The sequence below is a fragment of the Astatotilapia calliptera genome, chromosome 12 (assembly GCF_964374335.1).
Source record: "Astatotilapia calliptera chromosome 12, fAstCal68.1, whole genome shotgun sequence".
Classification (NCBI taxonomy): domain Eukaryota; kingdom Metazoa; phylum Chordata; class Actinopteri; order Cichliformes; family Cichlidae; genus Astatotilapia; species Astatotilapia calliptera.
In genome coordinates, this window is record NC_137433.1 from 34,712,901 (window position 1) to 34,726,232 (window position 13,332).

Here is a 13,332-nt window from a genome sequence, read left to right on the forward strand (position 1 = left end):
AATTCCCCACTGGAAAACAAACATACACATTTCAACATGAAGAAAGTCGGCAGGGATACGGGGATACAACAGGCTGAACACGTGAAATCATTTCCCCTCAGCAAAGGGAACCAGATCAGATTTCACCCTGTTTAGACAGAAGTGGAAGGTAGAAGTATTGTTCCTGTGCAAATAAAACTAGATTGATTATGAGACCATTTTAAGTTTAGGAACACAAACAAAGCCGAGTAAAATGTCACTGATCAAAGGTTCAAATGCGCACATCTCGAACACACACAAACACACACTTCACCCTTTTGTGATCTGGTTGGCTGTGACATGTGAAACCGAGGGGCCCAAAGGACACTCCCACAGACAGGCTAGCAGGTAGGCGTAGGGAGCAGCGGATCAGGCTGCAGTTCTCACGGCAGCAGTCAGGACGTCTAGCTGAGCGTTTGCTTGGAAAATATCTGCTGAGCATAATGACAGAACAGTGTGGGAACCAGCAGACGTCGCAGGAGGATGCCAGGAAATGTAGCAGAGGAGCTGCAAAGCATGAAGAAAGGGATTCTCAGTGAGTCTGTGGCTGTAAAAACAAAAACATCTCTAGAGTACAAAAGGCAGTGTCACACAGATATTTGTGTTAGCTGTTTTGGTTGCATTAGTAAAAGTTATAGCAGTACTCATGTCTTTTTGAATAGCAGAACAATCACTCAGATTATTGACTGATTAACTGACAGATCTTCTTGGCTTGTCAGCTTTTGGAATTGCATGAATTAAAATGATTCAGTCGTGAATTTACCACATGGTGAATATGGAGTCTTTAGGTCCCCAGGAGACTTAGATATTCATCACACAACCTTCACTGCAAAGAAAGAAAATGCATAATGAGGGATGCACATTTTATGAAGGTTGACTTTTATTCATAATTAGCTGTCTGGATTCTTTATGTTTACTTACCAAACTGTTGGATTCGTGATTGACTGGCACCATGGTGGGTTTCTTGACTTGTAAAAATTCTGCTTTATCTATTAATCGCTTGGAAATTTTCACCTTGAGCGATATCTAAGGTGTCATCTATTGTTTTGCAATGTCACAACAGAAAGTTGGGAAACTTGGCTTTTGCATTGCAGCTGGACAAGAAAGTAAGATGTGCTATTGCAGGATTTTCCTTACGTAAAACTCCAGAGAGTTACAAAACAAAACAAAATACCAAACAAAAAAAATCTTTGCATGTTGTGTTGATTCCCACTTTTCTTTGACAGTATGATTTTGGGTTTCATTTCACTTTTCCCTTTCGTGTGTAGTTCAGATACAGAAGCTGTGGCAGAGGAGCAGCAAAGATTGAGCAGGATGTGCAGTGAACCACTGCAGGCTGCTGATCAGGAGCAGCCGGAGCTAACAGGGAGGAGAAAGCCAGTGTTAGTCAGGTAAGTTACAAACGTTTTTCTCTGGTTTTTATCCATAAATATCTTTGTATTGTTTAGATTGTTGCATATGAAATTCAGACGTCATGCTAGGTCCAAATATGCCCAGTTAAGAATATAGGTTTACCTTGAAATTTTAGCTTGCCCTTTGGTCACCAGACGTTCAAAGTCTGTAAGGTTCAAACAACCACAGTACAAATAGTTACCCACTTCCAAGGTTGAGTTAAATAACCTTGTGACAAGCCATAATACGACTAAAGGTACATTATGGTATAATATTTGCTCCTTTTGGTCTTATTCGTTAACTGGGATTCACCAGAAAACAACACATTTTCCATTCTTGACCTCTGCAATGCTGTTATATCTCAGTCCACTCCTTGTTCTCTCCTGAGAAGCAATTCCAAGACACTTTCTATCCTCTGAATGTAAACGGGACTTTTGCTGATTAGAGTAAATTCTATATCTTGTGTGATGTTTTCTTTAAAGCTTTTCTTTTCTTTTCTTTTCTTTTTGTTTCTTTTCCTTTCCTTTGGACAAACACTGATGTATCGTAATCCTTGTGGTGTGTTAACTTTGTGTGTTACAATCCAGCTGATCAAGTAAATAGTAGATTTCTCACTCTGGATCGGGAGGAACTTGCTGCCCCATTCGGGGAGTTTAATTATTCTGGCTCTTATACAAGAGTGATGGGACAGCAGAGCGTCAGATGCTGAATGTTGCTGCATATACAGCAATGCAGGCGTTGTACCAGATCATTGTGGTGATGAGTCAGTTAAGTGTGAAAATTAAGGTTTTGCCTTACCAATCATTTCATGTTACAACTTTCACGTATGATCATGACTTCTGGGTAATGACTGAATAAATGATACGACTGAAATAAGTTGGTGTGGCGGTGGACCCAGAACGATAATCTAATCTGTCCTGAGAGCTTCTCGGGATCCCACAGGAGGAAGTGGAAAATGTTGCTGGAGACGAGACCACCTGCTGCAACCACAACAAGAAAATGCACTGATGGATTGATGAATGATCAGTTTTCCACAAAGTGTTGTTTGACTTCATGCTCAGCACCCACAGAAACCTTTAATCTCACCATGATCTGACTCTCAGAAGGTTCCTCATTGTTCAGAATAATAATCTGACCTTTGACTCTTTCCCACTATCTTAGGCAGCAATCTTCCCTAACCTCAAAATGTGTAACAGTGGAACAATGACTGCAGGTTGTTTTGAACCATTTGAACAAATTGACTTCTGAATTGTGGTTTTTTAAAGCATAAATTCAAAGAAAATCCAATTTTTTGAACGAAGGAGTCATATGATGGTGCTAATATGCTTCAGCTTTAATTATAATGCTGTCCTAAAAAAGAGCATAATCTTAATCATTTCAACTTCAGATTTTGATTAGAACATTTTTTTCTCCAGCCTCGAATTATTTGAATATTTCCTGGTTTTCATAAAAGTATGATGTCAGGAATCGACAGCAGGCTGCTATTGTTCTTAAATACACTAAAATTAGTTTACCAAAGGTTGCTGACTTCTGTTTATCTTCTGTCTTATTGGCTATGTAATATGTTAAATCCTCTCTCTGAAATTTCTCTCTGTCCTCAGGTCAAAGACCTTCGACCATTCTCTCCTGACTCAGGTGCAGACAGACCCAGACTCCAAGATCGAGAGGAAGAAGTCTCACTACAGCCAGGTGAGAGGTCATTAAGTAAACTCTGATACATATTTTATTACACCTATAAATGTTACATGTAGGCCATTCTCGGTCACTTGGTTTCCAAATGAGTAATATCAGATAAAATTTCTGCTGACTCGCTTTTTTCCAAGCAACCTTATTATCTTAGAAATGTATCAGGTTATAAACAGTTTGTGGGTCAGGCCTCCTTCTGGTTGGTCCTTCCTTTACTTCATGACGCCAACATTAACACATCCAGTGTTCTGACATGGCACCACAAACCAATGTGAGGAACGAAAGTTCAAATAACATCACTAAATTGCTGCTTTAAATTTTGTTCACAAAGACAATGGGTAATAATAATAATAATAATAATAATAATAATAATAATAATAATATCTGGTACTTTTTAGGCATTTGAAAGTCAATTAAGAATTCAAAAATTATTTTTCTAATCAGTTTTCACAAAGAGGTTTTTGTACACTTTCAAATGAAAGAATTTAAAACTTTAAAATAACTTTTTCTAATAACTTGTTAGTAAATAGATTAATTGGCTAATGACTTGTTAGCTATAGCTTATTCAAAGCTATTTTCTTGATCAGCTGGATTGTAACACACAAAGTTAACACACCACAAGGATTACGATACATCAGTGTTTGTCCAAAGGAAAGGAAAAGAAAAGAAAAGCTTTATAGTGTTTATAAAGTGGTTAATGATTCCACCAGTATTAAAGATACTTAGTCTAAATTTGTATATTTAAAAATGATTTTATATTTTAAGCTATGCTTTCATGTCCAGAATATCTGCATATTGCATTGAAGAGCTAGAACACGAATAAACATTCGTGTAATGCTACATGATGGTGCAGTGAGTCAATGTGGTCTTTATTTAACCATGCAAAACATTAAAAGCACATTGTTTTTCACAGCGCAAAAGGCAAAACGTCTTAAGGACACGAGTGTTAAAACAACAGCGTCACATGTCCAGGGGTAAAATATTGCTCCCTAGAGGTGAACGTTTTAGCTCGAGATTAATTACAAAAAATATCTTTATACTTTGTAAATGGTTGAAAATGCCTAAGCCAGTCGGTTTGGTTTAACTTAATACCACAGTTATTTGGTTAAGTTTTCCTGATTTGGTCTAAAAATGCATTTCTCTAAAATGTCCTTTGCAATTCTCTTGCAAAAATGTCATATAAATTCTAAACTGTAACTGGTATCCACATGATTTAAACACCATGATTGCCTGCGCACGCACAAGCTTATTTTGGTGTATGGGTGATGTTTCTATGATGGAGTGGAACTAGAGCTTTTTCTCTGTCTAACAACATATAGATATACACTGCTGCAAAACAACAATCCCATAAATAAATGCTCTGTAGTTCTCCTGAGAGTACCGTAAGTTTTACAAGCCACATTTATTTATTACTTTTCTCTGATAAGAATTCATCCAAATGTCAGCCTTAGCTTTAACTGATATATATGTGTGTGTGTGTGTGTGCGTGCGTGCGTGCGTGCGTGCGTGCGTGCGTGCGTGCGTGCGTGTGTGTGTGTGTGTGTGTGTGTGTGTGTGTGTGTGTTGTATTTCAGCTTTCGAAGACCAACTGCCAGTACCATAAAATATTTAAGGAGATCAGCAAAGAAGAACAGCTCAGACAGAGTAAGTCTTTAATGATCACAGCTATCCACTCCACCTTAAATACTGAATGAAGGATTAGGTCATAGTTGAACATTTGATACCAGAGCCTCTTGTTAACCACCTGATAATAATAGAATCCCTATGATAGGACTACAGTGTAAATTCAAAGTCCAATAATAACTTTATCAAACTCTTTTGTTCAATACAAACACTGAACTGGTCTTTTCTTGTTTTTTTTGCTCACAAACATCTAAAAATAATGTGTTTTTTTAATGTGCTTTATTTGTTTGCTAGGTTACACCTGTGCTCTTCAGAAAGACATCCTCTACCAAGGACGCATGTTTGTCTCCGACCACTGGATCTGCTTCCACTCCAAGGTGTTTGGAAAAGATACCAAGGTATGCATTGATGTCTGTTTTGTATCAGCTCACAGGAAAAGGCTGAGAATCTGAAAGAGATTTCAGGAGAATACACAGATGTTTTCAGTGGTGTTTCTTGGTTCCACGCGAGTGTCAGAGTCTTTGTTGTGTTGATGCTGTTTAAAGTGGCGAACACAGTGAGGTGCCAGCAGCAGCCGTTTGATTTGATGAGATATGTCGGTTTAAATTATTTAACAGTTACCTGGAGAAGTTTCACAGAAAACAGAACAATTTGCTGTCGTTCAGAAAGCAGCAAACAGTCAGTTTTATCCGTTACACAACACTTGAGACCAAGAAGAACTCAGTGATGTAAAATAAGATTTTTAACCTCAATTTGATTTTTATCAACACAATTTAATTGAATAATAAGTGTGTCGTTGTTTTGGCAGCACAATCATGGAGCTTTGCTTTATGAATAGAGGACGTTTGAGCACTTTTGAGAGCCTTTGCTTTTTCACTTTTACTTCAGTTTTGCAGGAGTATTTTTTTTAAATATCTGGACTTCCACTTAAGTAAATAATGTCTATACTTTTGCCACATTTTGATCCAAGCAGTGCTTCTGCAATTAAAAAAAGACTTTTTCCTCCATGAAGGGACATGCTAAGTGGATATTGATATTGTGCGGGCATTGTAGCGCATTATTCTTTATTTTGTAAGCCAGCTGTGTTTACACACACGCAGCCTGCAGGTACAGTCTGCAGAGGGACTAATATTTTGCTGCATGCATGAACACATGCAGATGACACCTTGCTGCTGTGTGGTCACGACTGGATTGTTTTACATCTGTTACTGTATGGGAAACATCTGGAACTATCAATCTAGGCTGAGAATGTAATTGCAGTTAATGTGTATAGATGGTGATAATTAAAGCTGACGGAGGTCAGTGAACAGCTCTGTCACAGTGAAGCCGGCCTACAGGTGCGTGAATCTTTTTCTCTGGTTTCAAAGCTGGTATGAAGGATCGAACTGCTCTGTGTCCCAGGTCGCCATCCCAGTGGTGTCCATCAAAAACATCAAGAAGACCAAAACTGCCATCCTGTTGCCAAACGCTCTGGTGATCGCCACCACAAATGACAGGGTGAGAGAAATCTCGCTGCTTCTCACCACGATTTGATGAATTAAGAAAAAAAACACAGTATTTTTGCACATGTGGAAAAGTATCCAAAAGACATTTTTTCTATTTCTGGTGTTGCAGTACGTCTTTGTGTCCTTCTTGTCCAGAGACAACACCTACAAGTTTTTGATGTCGATCTGTCCTCATCTGGAGGTAGGAAAGGCTTTTTATTTAGATCCATACAGACGTGTTATGCTTCCTTGTTTTCTGTCATGTATGTACTGCTCGTGATCAACAGGTAGACATTGTGAGCCGAAAACTCTGGCTTTAAACTAAACACTCAGTTTCAGATAATTTTCTTTTTTACTCTTGCGCTTTCTTATGTTATTCATTTTAAATAAGTTTGAAGACTTGAGGATCATTTAAACACATGATGTTTGGTTATGTATTACATGAATATAAATAGGGGAAGAGTCCATGCAGCAGCCCCATTCCCTCCTCAGCTGAAAACAGCTTTAGAAGTCGGAGGTCACCGCTATCGCCTCGCTTTCCTCTGGTGGGTCAAACACAGCAAAAACACAAACAGCCGAATGCCATAAAGTTTCCTGATACAACGGATACTGTTTTCATCCTGCCTACATATAATAAAAGATATAAGAATAAGAAAGCATCATGCTTTTGGGTCCATCCTCGCACTTGTCTCTCTGGTCTCTTTTCTGACAGAAAGATATTTTAACACATCAAACTTGAGGTGAAATAAAACCAATATCCTCGAGAGCTGGAGCTGTAACGTGGCAACTAAGCATTTCGACCTATGGGGACAGAAGCTGTTCAGAAAAAAAAGACTCCCTGCATGAGAGCCGGAGCCAGCTGGCAAATCGTTTAGTAACATTTTGCATATGTTCCAACTGGATATTTGTTGCATGTTGTGTTTATGCATTCAACAAAGCTGTGTCCAAGAGAGAAGGCTGTCCTGTGAGACACTTCCTGATGTCAGTATCAATCGCCCCAGGTCCTTGTGGCTAAAGCTTTATGTATTTATTTATTTTTGGCCACTTTATCCCCAAACAGGATCTTTGAAATGTTACTTTTTCCCATTTTAATTCATTTTGTGTTTTCTCTGACCCCAAAAGTCTTTATCTCTAAAAGTGATGCTTTTAGAGTGCCTGTGCAATTTAATACAACTGCATAAACTCCACAAAGCAAATGTGTTTTAAATAATCATTTACTTTTAATGTTGAGGTTGTAGGTGAGTTATTGTAGTTTTATCATTTTAATTACTTTTGATTGATATGTTTTGTGTTTTTGCTTCAAGTTCAGTTTATTTTCAGTTAATTTCCCATGTGTGTTGGCTCCTTTCATTTTACTTATTATTGTTTGAACGTCTTGAATTACAGTTTAGTTTATATTAGTTTAGCTGTTGGATTTAGACTTTTTAAATATTATATTACATGGGATATTTGCCAAGGGATACATTTTGGAAGTTAAGATAAAAGATAAATTTAGCTGACACAGCGAAGCCGACGTCAAGTTTCTGCAGCAACATCTGCAACAAGAACATCAGCAACTGGATGTTAGATTTTATTTTAGTTTTTAACGTATAAAATATTGTTTCAGATAGTTTGAGGGTTTTTTAGAAGTCTTTTGCACAAATAATGAAAATTTACAACCTTCATAAAAGCAGAACTACAACAGAAATCAGTTGAATTAAATTGCAGCTTTCTAAAAGCATTAAGTTCTCATGTAACTAAAGTGAATTGTCATTTCCTATTTTCACCCTGGAATCTTGGGTTCAACCATTTTTTAAATGTTTATTATTATTATTCACTTTTGTTTTTGTTTGCTCCAATCAAAATATCATTTGTAGGAAAATGTGAAGTTTTTTTCAGTACAGATACGATCGATATGATAGATATGCTCATGTTTGGATGAGGGGGTGAAGCAGCTGCTAGTGCCTGCTAGTTATACTCTCTCTGTGTCTGTGAATTTCTGCAGAGTGAATTCAGCGACCTGGATGGAGCGATGAGACACAGGAGGCAGGAGATGGAGGAGAGCAGCAGCTCTGACTCTCAGGTTCCAGACTATGAGAAGGTAGAAGGTACTGCATCGCTGTCCAACTGACCAATTAGAAGCAGTCGCATGCATCGTCGCATGCATCGTCGCATGCATCGTCGCATGCATCGTCGCATGCATCGTCGCATGCATCGTCGCATGCATCGTCGCATGCATCGTCGCATGCATCGTCTGTGGCTGTCAACGTTTTACTCACAAAACCTGAACCACTTTTGCACTTCAGTAGTAGAATCTGACCTGTGCTACTTAGTGCTGCTATAATTTTCCTTCTTTACTCTTTATTTTTTGTTGACGTTTAACCCCCCCCCCCCCACACACACACACACACACACACACACACACACACACACACACACACACACACACAGCTGTGATGAAGTTGAAAATGAGCAGCTTGTAGTGCAGGGTTTATTTAAACATACTTAGTGTGTCTTTCTCAAGAGGACTTAATCGGGATTACAAACCTGCCCCAAGTCATAACAGGCCCTGGGTTTCCAGTTTTGAATGCTTTGCTTGCCTTTTTGCTTCTATAGAGTTCACCGTTCCTCCATTCCTGGATATGCTGAAGCGCACAGACAGTGCATCATCTCCAGACCACCAGCACAAAGTGAAGAACCCACATCTGAACCAGCAGGGTCCAGACAACAAGCAGCACTCCAAGCACCACCGAGGTAGGATGAGTCTTTAATCAGGGTCGTGTTAGTTTAAACATCACTTTTATTTAAACCACTGGCACTGAACCTCTCATGGGACTATGAATTTATAATTTTATTATTTTAGTCCCTACATTTTATTTCTCTTTTTGGTCAAATTCATCATAGCATTGGCTCAAGTTTAGCTGACTCAGCTCCTTCTGTTTGGACTTATTTCTGTTGACATTGCTGCCTGCACTGTCCTGTACTGCTGCTCTCCCCGCCTCTATTTTTACAGCCAAATATAAACTGCCGCTAACTTTGTAACAGTAAAATAAAAAATCGCTTTTAGAAGCGGTAAAATGAAAATATCCTCAGCTGTACTCAGGATTAAGGAGTCAGTCTGAGAACGCCACAATTCAACAACATTTAACTCTAAAAGCCATGAGAGGTGAGCTGAGGTGCAAAGAAGCACCGATTGTGATCTCATATGTGTCGTGTATGCAAACTGACCTGCGGGGATTTCCCAGAACACAAACTTGTCAAATATAAATAAATGTAGTCCTGAATGATCTATATTTATCACTGAAAAAAAAAAATACTCTGTTTCTGTCAAATAATAATATTATCATGTACCAACAGTAAACTTGATTTTTTTATTTGTTATTAACAGCGTCTGTATTGGTCATAATTTTGCACATTTGCAGAGGAGATTTGGCGAAATGGGTTGCACGAAACATTAGTTTCTAAATAAAGAAATACGTCACCTGGATAAATATTTTTTCTAAATGCATTAGATATCTTCTACCCAGAATCCCTCACAGCTGCCCAAATTTCCTGCATATTTGCCATCCATCCATTCACTTCAACTTATCCTTTTCAGGGTCACGGGGAACGCTGGAGTTTATCCCAGCTGTAGGGACAAGAGGCAGGGTACACCCTGGACAGGTCGCCAGTCTGTCGCAGGGCTAACACATAGACAGAGACAACCATTCGCACTCACATTCATACCTATGGGCAATTTAGAGTTTCCAAAAAACCTATCCCACTAATGGCATGTTTTTGGACTGTGGGAGGAAGCTGGAGGACCCAGGGAGAACCCATGCAAACACAGGGAGAACATGCAAACTCCACACAGAAAGACCCTGGCCTGATGGTGGAATTGAACTCAGAACTTTCTTGCTGTGCGGCAATAGTGCTAACCATCGTGTCACCGTGCTGCTTCTTCCATATTAATGAAAAATACGCCCATATGATCCATTCTTCCATCTGCTCTCTCCTGCTTATCCAACCATAACTCTTTAGCTCCACTTCTTTTCTTGCTTATATTTATAATGACTCCTTTTCATATTGATTTCTATGAGTTGATGAAGCAGTCTATTCCAACCTTTTTAATGCAGCGCTGCTCTCACACGCGTTGGGCATTTTACTTTGTGTCTTTTTGTCGTAAACAAAGACATATTTGTTTGATCTTTCTTCAGGCTCGGATGTGGTGATTGACAGCAGGTGTCTGAAGCCAGTTTCTCTCAACACTCTGCTGATGGTCTACATGTTCCTGTAAGTTTGCTGCCTTTGATTCATTCATGTCTTCAGTAAAGGATTTTTCTGTCACTCGTCCTAATTGGAAATTAAGCTGATCACTTACATGATCTGCGGATTTATTCCATCCATTCATTGGATGCACATTAATTTCAGTTTATCATTACATTTTCATTTGTAGCGCATTTTAGCCTCAATTTGCTCATCTTCTCTTTTACATGTGTTTTTCCTCAGAGTGTGCACCCTGGTCTTGTCTTCATGTTACCTGGCGTTTAAGATCATCTCACTGGAGCAGAGACTGACAACGCTCGGCGCTGTGGCTGAGTTCACACACCCGGAGTGAGTCGTCGAACTGTCTGAGACTCTGACAAGCTCTAGAAAACTTAGCTAAAGAAGGTTGAAAAAGTGAGAAATTAGACATGGAAATGATAACCAGATGAAAGAGAAACAAAAACTGCAAAAGCATCACGATGAATTTTATTCACATCCTCACAAAACAAATTTAAAAATAGCCCAAATAATGAAACTAATGATCCAAACTAAACAGGTAACAGTGGATTCACAGACATGAAATGGTTTCCTTATTTCGTCTCAAGGACTATGGTACAATAATCTACAAGATTTATTTTTCTCTGATTTATTCATATTAGATTTTTGCTGATACATCTGACCCTTGTGAAGATTTTAAATCATTTTCATGGTGATTATTTTTGTGTTTTATTACCAGAAACAATTTTCTGAGTGGGTCCGCTGACGTAGGCACAAATCTTTTATCTGAACTGCTAACCATCAACCTGATGAAGCTGGAGAAGGTTGGTCTGTCTTTGTTTTTTCAGATCAAGTGTTGATAGATACAGCCCTCTGGATATGCTATAATCCCCATTGATAATTTAAAAAAATGTTCAAATCTGAGCAGTTAGAGGTCTGAACCCTGAGTTACTCACTTTGGGATTACACAGATCTCATTATTTGACGTTTGGGCCATGACTACAAGTGTATGCACTTCAAAAAAACTAAGGAAAAGCATAACAGGTCACCTTTAAAAATTGCGTGAATGTGTTATCAGGAGTTTCTTTCATGAGCCTCTGAAAGCACACAGCAGGAAGGCTTCAGCAGTTTCCAAAGAGCAAAGTGTAACTGGATGCCTGTTGCCATTGATCAAACATTTATAGTCAGTGATCAGTTTAGAGCATCATTTGTAAGAAGAGCTCCATCAGTCTACACTCCATTTATATTTCAGGCTGACATTCGTCTCCTTACAAACAAAAAGCAGCAGCTGACAGCCGCCTCAGTGTTTTAGACGGAGAATAAAGAAAATTTTCATCAGCAAAAAGGTGGTAAAGGCTCAGAGCTGTGTCAGACTGTAGAGTCCATCTTGATCCTGAGTGAAATGAAAACTGGAAATTGACTGGAAATATTTATTTCACATTAAACCTGCTACTGAAAGAGATGATTTGAATTTAAATTGCTAGGAAGGGAGAAACTATCCACAGCTGCCAAAAAGAGTTAGGCCTGTAAACATGTTTTAGAAATAAACATCAATCTTCATGTTTGGAAGAACTGCAGTTTTCTGCACTTCCATTGGCTTCATGGAAATCTGCTAATTGCACTACTTTGTTAAATAAGCATTATTTAACTTCATCTTTTACTCAAATCAAGTGGTCATCAAAATTAGTGAAAACTCACGAATGTTGTCGTGATGGATACCTCCATCTTTTATATACAGTCTATGGTTTCCATGTGTCTGCAGTGGTCTACTTGATCTCTCTGCAGACTGACTGCACAGCAATTATGCCAGCTTCAGAATAATAAACGTGTCAATGATGTTGGTACTGTTCTCCACATCATCTGTGTTATAACAGATATTCATGTAGACATGACCCTAACTGCTGTTTCAACTGCTTCAAGTCTGAGTCTCTAGCTTTCAACAGGAACAAGGAAATGACCTTAACAACAAGATAAACAGGAGCAGGCTTCATTTTGAAATCTACACTTACTAACCAAGACAAACACTTGCAATATCATCAGATGCACTTATCTGCAGTCGAGTTTTCTGCCAATACAGTTTACAGTTAAGCAAAAGCAAACTTTGTTCTTTCAGGTGCAGAAGAACCTGCAAAGACTGCTGGAGGAAGCTGCCTGAAAGTACAGAAAACCAGTATAAGCACAGTGAAAGTCATATATATTATTTTTGTAAATATAGTGTAAATATGTATGTTTGTTATTAAAAAAAATAACACTACTGGAATGTATTCTGCCCTATGAAGCCAAAATACAGTAACTACTGTATATATTTGGTCAAATATACCCAACGTCTGGGTTTATATTTGTTACTTACATACTTTTGTATTATTTCAAGACTTTTTGTGCTCCAAATGTGTAATTGAAAGTGAAGTCACAGCTAGCATTAACAGCAGCATTCTATGTTAGTTTTTTCAGAAACTCCCTGACATTGGTATCAAGTTCCTGTACTATTGTCTGTCTTTGTAGGGCAGCAACTATAATGATACACACAAAATAAATCCTTTTAAAAGAGAGAAACATTAATGCTAAAAATGGTCCCCTCTGGTGAAATTTGAACTGTTTTGCAGGGCTGCACATAAGTGGTCCGCAGGTGCGCATGCGCTTTCAAAATAAAAGACACACACCAGATACGAGGTTGCAACGAGCGTTTGCGTACATAAGATTTTCTGGAGGACGACAGAAATTTGTTTAGGAATATGTCGAAGAAGCAAGCTCCTTTAAGCAATTACAGAAGGAGTCCGGACAAATGATGAAACAAATGATGAACACACAGAGATGTGGTGCAGAATATGCAGTGAAAATCCCAAAACAGAGTTTTTAGTCCGCTAGAGGAACCACTTTTCTTCTGTCTCTTCTTTTGCGGTTCGGACTC

At 38.5% G+C, this 13,332-nt stretch overlaps 1 protein-coding gene across 1 annotated transcript; it reads left to right on the forward strand.

The window, feature by feature from the left end:
• Positions 1-355: 355 nt before the first annotated feature.
• Positions 356-12,992, forward strand: gramd2b (GRAM domain containing 2B). Its single transcript, XM_026187237.2, has 14 exons — positions 356-553; positions 1,287-1,409; positions 3,012-3,099; positions 4,671-4,740; positions 5,014-5,117; positions 6,121-6,216; positions 6,334-6,405; positions 6,659-6,748; positions 8,188-8,290; positions 8,799-8,936; positions 10,379-10,454; positions 10,671-10,775; positions 11,164-11,248; positions 12,538-12,992. Exons 1-14 carry the CDS (start codon positions 462-464, stop codon positions 12,577-12,579), a joined length of 1,284 nt encoding a protein of 427 aa, XP_026043022.1. The 5' UTR covers positions 356-461; the 3' UTR covers positions 12,580-12,992.
• The last annotated feature ends 340 nt before the right edge of the window (positions 12,993-13,332 follow it).